General features: G+C 34.5%; 2 protein-coding genes across 9 annotated transcripts in view; both read right to left on the reverse strand.

Annotated features, from left to right (window-relative positions):
• Nucleotides 1–6000, reverse strand: part of gsk3bb (glycogen synthase kinase 3 beta, genome duplicate b) — an 834817-nt gene that overhangs the window by 110765 nt on the left and 718052 nt on the right. The window lies entirely within an intron of this gene.
• sorcs1 (sortilin-related VPS10 domain containing receptor 1) overlaps nt 1–6000 on the reverse strand; it is a 474217-nt gene that overhangs the window by 73592 nt on the left and 394625 nt on the right. For 6 of the 8 annotated variants that reach the window (XR_012408194.1, XR_012408190.1, XR_002459094.3 and 3 more), the window contains one exon: nt 3176–3265. Coding sequence is in view for 4 of the 8 variants with exons in the window: in XM_021477192.3 (XP_021332867.2) it covers nt 3176–3265 (90 nt within the window). In the remaining 4 variants the exon portion in view is untranslated. Of the gene's footprint in view, nt 1–3175; nt 3266–4817; nt 5103–6000 lie in introns of those variants that run through there. The other 2 variants (XR_012408196.1, XM_073954520.1) reach the window with 1 other exon arrangement.

Below are 6000 nucleotides of genomic sequence, written 5' to 3' on the forward strand. Positions count from 1 at the left end.
CTAGGTCCATAAGTGAGTCATTCAAGTGATCCAACGCTCTCATCAAAAAGAAAAAAAAAAAGTAGGCCGAACTCCCAAAAAACTTAAGTCCCTTTTAATATTCAAAACATCCAAACGCATTTACCTCTCTCATTTACATATACCAGAGGAGGACGACTTTAACCTTTAATGTGATTTCTGCCTGTAATCAAGTGAGATTGAATATGAATGTTGTTGTCGGGATGGCAGGGGACAGCTGGAGAGCAGTGGCGGTCTCACCCCACTGAGCCGAATCCCATTAATAATCAGTATCAGAGCCCGGTCTCACCTGCCTTGTTTTGCTCACAGCTCCGGCGTTCGGCAAATATTCTTATTAGCCCCAAATTGAGCCTGTCAGTCGGCGAAAAAACCACACGCTGGCAGTTTGCGAATTTCATCTACCCCAGACCGCGAGAGAGTTGCCGGGTGTGTGCTGTAAGGAGCGCCGAGAGCTTGATTGAATAAAACATGTTTAATTGTCATGCGAGCGCGGCGGATTTTTAAGCTCTGAATAATAACACAGCATCCTGAGAGGCGAGGGAGCGCGGTAGCATCTGCGTCCCTGAAATTCACTCGCTCTGAAGTAAAGGCCTGCCAGATGCCAGCGAAAGCAGAGAAAAAAAAAGCTGATTTTCTTTTTTTCTGTTTTTGGTAAAGATAGCTTTAAAGATTAACACTGAGGGACAAGATGATCCGTCTTTGCTACAGTACATCCTATTTTATTAGTTATTTTGCAAGGTACTAGTGGTCTGCTTAAACTTTGAAGCCGTTTGAAGGATTAAAGGGATAGTTCACCCAAAAATAAAAATGTACTTAGTATTTACTCACGTAGTATTTAGGTACAAAAAGCAAATACTGATAGAATTCTTACTTTTGTGTGAACTATCCCTTTAACTAGATTTATTAGGATATAGGAAAGTTTTAGGTTCATTCATTCATTCATTCATTCATTCATTCATTCATTATTCATTTATGTATGTATGTATGTATGTATGTATGTATGTATTTATTTATTTATTTATTTATTTTTTATTTATTTATTTATTCATTGATTAATTAATTAAATAATTAATTAATTCATACATTCATTCATTCATTCATTCATTCATTCATTCATTCATTCATTCATTCATTTTTTATTTATTTATTTATTTATTTATTTTAAACATTGAAGGACAGGATGGTCTGTCTTTGCCATCATGACAGTACAGTACATACTATTTTATTCGTTATTTTGCAAGGTACTATAGTAAATGGAAGTGTTTACTTATTGGTTACAGGCTTTCAGCATTCTTCAAAGTATCTTCTTTTTGGTTGCAACAGAAAAAAAAGAAACTCAAAAAGAGTGAGTGAATAATAAGGAAATTTTAATTTTTGGGTGATTTTTACTTTTCATTTTTTCCCTTAATCCTTCAGTACATACTATTTTATTTGTTATTTTGCAAAATACTATAGTAGATCTCTTAAAATTTGAAGTCGTTTGAAGGATTAAAGGGATAGTTCACCCAAAAAAAAAGAGAAAATTTCCTTAGTATTTGCTCACTCTCTATGAGTTTTTTTTTTTCTATTGAAAGCAAAAACGAAGATATTTTGAAAAATGCTGAAAGCCTGTAACCTTTGAACATCCATAGTATGGAAAACAAATACGATGGATGTCAATGGATAAAGGTTTCTAGCATTCTTCAAATCATCTTCTTTTGTGTTCAATAAAAAGAAACTCATTTCAAGGCTTGAAACTGGTAAAAAGCAAATACTGATCGAAGTTTTATTTTTGTGTGAACTATTGCTCTAACTAGATTAATTAGGATAAGTAACCAAGTTTTAGGTTTATTTATTCATTTATTTTTCAAATGTCAGTCAAAGGAGAAAAACAAAACTGATTTATTTATTTTTAATTTTTTTTGTAAAGCTAGCTTTAAAAGACTAACATTGAGGGACAGGATGACCTGTCTTTGCCATCATGAAAGTTTTGCAAGATAATTTTATTCTTCTTAAAATACAGTTTAAAGGTTTAGAGCAGGGGTGTCAAACTCAATTCCTGGAGGGCCGAAGCCCTGCACAGTTTCGTTCCCACCCTGCTCCAACACACTTACCTGTAGGTTTCAAACACGCCTGAAGGACTCAATTAGTTTGATCAGGTGTGTTTAATTAGGGTTAGAACTAAACTGTGCAGAGCTCTTTTGGAACTGAGTTTGACATCTGTGGTTTAGAGGGATATTTCACCAAAAACAACATTTATATTTAAAATAAAGATGTCATTTAGAGCATACAATAACAATCGGTATAAAAAAGTGTAAAAAAAAAAAACACTCCACATGACCAAATAAAGTATATAATAATAATAATAATAATAATAATAATAATAATAATAATAATAATAATAATAATAATAATAATAATAATAAATAAATAAATAAATAAATAAATTCAAAAAGAAGATATTTCGAAGAATGTTGAGAGCCTATTCCCATTAAACTTTAATAGCAGGAAAAACAAACACTATGGAAGTAAAATGGTTACAAGATTCCAGCGTTCTTCAAAATATCTTCTTTTGTGTTCAGCAAAAAGAAACTCATAAAGGCTTGAAACATGTAAACAGGAAATACTGATAGAATTTACATTTTAATGTGAACTATCCCGATAACTTGGTTAATTAGGATAAGTAGGAAAGTTTTTTGGTATTTTTTAAAGGGGGATAATAATATTGAATTTAAGATCACTTTAAAAAAGTGAAAACTCAGTATCAGAAAACTTTTTTTCTATCCAAACTAAAATAAATAAGAAAACAATGCCATAAATACTGCACAATCGGCTTGCTTATTTGAAATGTCATTAGTCAAACATAATAAATCCAGTAAATCCATAAAAACTAAGAATCTTCAAGTGTTTTTGCTTAAATACTGCACTGTACATACAATATATGCCAAAACTATTACCAACCCTAAACCTTTAAATCATAATATGCCTAGTATTTATAACATTGCTTCAGCTGTTATACACTAATTTTATATACATGCCAGTGAATCACTTTTTTTTTTTTTTTAGTCTTCAAAGACTAACATCGAAGCACACGATGGTCTGGGTCTGAAATAGCAAAGTCTGTTTACTCTGTCAGACTCTGACTTCGTGTCGAGCGAGTGCGAATGAGCTGGCCTACCTTTGGAAGGGTGTATTTGGGAAGCTTCATGGGTGTAAACACGTCTCGTCTGGATGACACGTAATAGATTGGCCGACCACCGGTTGACACCTTGGGTAATGGAGGGATCACAAACAGACAGCACAAAGACACTTTAGAGAAAAGCAACACTTTAAGCGGCACCAGGAGATTGGTCACATATAAGAGCTGCAGATATGTTCTTCCCAATTCAGTCATTATGCATCATGTTATCATTATTGGATCGCAAGTTGTAACTTTGCACTGACTGAATTAAGAGCATCCGCTTCTATCTTTGCTTTAATTTGCTTCAATATGGCACCATATAAAGCCTGTTTACATCTTGTGGAAAGATGAAAAAGTTTTTTTTTTTTTTTTTTTTGAAATAGGCTTATTTAAAACTCTTCAGAGTTAAGCAGTTGAGTTGTACCATCTTTGAATTCATTCAGCCAATTTACGGGTCTGGCAGGATAACTTTTAGCTTAGCTTAGCTTAGCATAGATCTTTGAATCAGATTAGACCATTAGCATCTCAAACACACACACAAAAAAGAAAAAAATACTTTTGATGTTTTTTTATTTAAAGTTTGAATGCGTAATATTGTGTCTGCTGCAGCTACAGCAGGAAAATTTCCTTGATTATTATGCCGGGATGAGAGTATAGTTCCTATATATATAGTATTTTGTAACTACAAAAGTTTTAATCTATAAAAAGGAAAATAATCTAAACTTTTTTCCTTTTCCTTTTTAGCAAGATGCTAATGGTCTAATCCAATTTAATTATCTATGCTAAGCTAAGCTAAGCCAAACAGGTTTTGTTTTCCAAAAGAAGCAGTTCTACACAGCCTGAACGAAGTCATCAATAATTCCCGTCTTCTTGTCGTGGCGTCTGGAATACTGTTTCCGGGTCCAAGCCACTACACATTTAAATTGAGACAATATATATTTATTACCGCTTTTTAGTAATGTCACACATTAAAGGTGCAGTAGGTGATCTAAATTTTACGCCCCTCCCCTGCCGCCCAAAGCCACGCCTCCTTAAGTCGTGAAAGTGCACTGAATATAACACTAGATCATGTCATTCACCAGTTAGAAAACTCAACAGAGACACGCACTTTAGCAAGCATAGTTGTGGACAGGCCAGCGGATGCAGGAATTATAGTTCCCCAAAACTGTCACAAGCTGTCACTGTTCAAAAATGAACGAATGTGTGAATAAAAATCAAACTTCACCTCAGTAACGCTGGTTAGGCGGAAGAGCACATTTACTTATGTTTTGTTATTAAACTAAATTAAAATCAGATCAGAAGAGAGGAGTGCTTAAAACAGAAATATCCTGTCATCTTTTTACATTGCTCACGTTTACGTTACCAAAACAACAAGTGACAAGTGATTTGTGAAACGCTGACCCTCGTACGTCGCTTATTTTCAGCTTCTTTTTCACTTGAACAACTAAACGAATGTTCTGGTCTGTTTAGCTGACTATATTATTAATGCTGTAAAATACACTTCATTAACTTGAACATAGCCAATCTTTTGCCGGATGTTTTCAAAGGCTGAAGAACACTTCCATTCATATAAACCCATTCATAAACAACAACACAGCCTACATCAGATTTGCGTGGCTAAAATAGTTATAAAACATACCTGTCTAAAAGAAATACTTCAGTCGTGGAGTCATCCTTCAGATCGTGCATAATGTCATTTCCCTCCAAGCGTGCAACAGTAGTTCCGAGATTAATTCAGCGTTTAGAAAAGTTTTGATTCTGCATTTTTTGGTAGAAGCCCTTTCAGAAACAATCTTTCTTTTCACGCATACAAGGCCACGTTGGTCTTTTAGAAAGAAGTTCAGGTTGATGCAGAGTTTGCCAGATGATTTCTCTCTGTCAGTGGCAGACCCGTGCTTTACGTGTGCGCGCGAGTGACGTATCTGTTTGCTTAAAGAGGCGGCGCACAAAATCAAATTTAAATTTGTTGACAGACAGTTTGAGATACCTGTCGTAATTGAGTTATTTGTCGGTCCGACAATATTTAATTGGATGAACTTTTTTGTTTTATGCCTTATCCAGAATATTAAAATACATATAGATTAATTACTTTTGAAATGTGAAGAGACTTTAACCAGCAAAACAAAAACTGTTTCGGAAGACAATCACCTACTGCAGCTTTAAAGTCAATTTTATAGAAAATCACGATGTACTTGCTACATTACAGACACAATTTCTAAAAAAACAAAAAAAAAATGACTTCCTGGCCATCAGATATTAGGTATAGATGTATATATTGCGATTATGATTTTTAAAAGTATTACATCGCTTTGTAAACATATTATCACCATTTGTTGACTCTTCCCATACAGTTTGATATAACGCTTGGACCCGAAAGCCGCTTCGCATGATGTCAGCAGATACATGTTTGTAAAACATTTGCATAATGCCGGTCATTGGCTGGCAGGGGACAACATTTATTAAACTCTCAAATGCTGCAGTTGTAACTAAGGCTTGGAAGAGTTCATAGTGTGCTTCATGCTGAGAAGAGGTGTTTTCTGTAGAGCCATTAAAGGGAAATTCACTTTGAGGATAGAGACTCAGAGCATGATGATTACTGGACACAAAAGTATAAATCAGGATTTACTGTCATATTTACTGTCATATTACTGTTTTTAAATGTTCTGAGACAAAAGTCAGATATGGCAATGGGGGTTTGTTGCTATAAGAGGCTGATTAATCACAACGGACTGGGCCTTGCTCTGACCAATCAGCACAGAGTAGACAGTCACAGAAGGGCTGGGTTCAGAGAGAACAGATCCTTGAACAAACTGTTTCAGTTT

The sequence above is a fragment of the Danio rerio genome, chromosome 1 (assembly GCF_049306965.1).
Source record: "Danio rerio strain Tuebingen ecotype United States chromosome 1, GRCz12tu, whole genome shotgun sequence".
Lineage (NCBI taxonomy): Eukaryota > Metazoa > Chordata > Actinopteri > Cypriniformes > Danionidae > Danio > Danio rerio.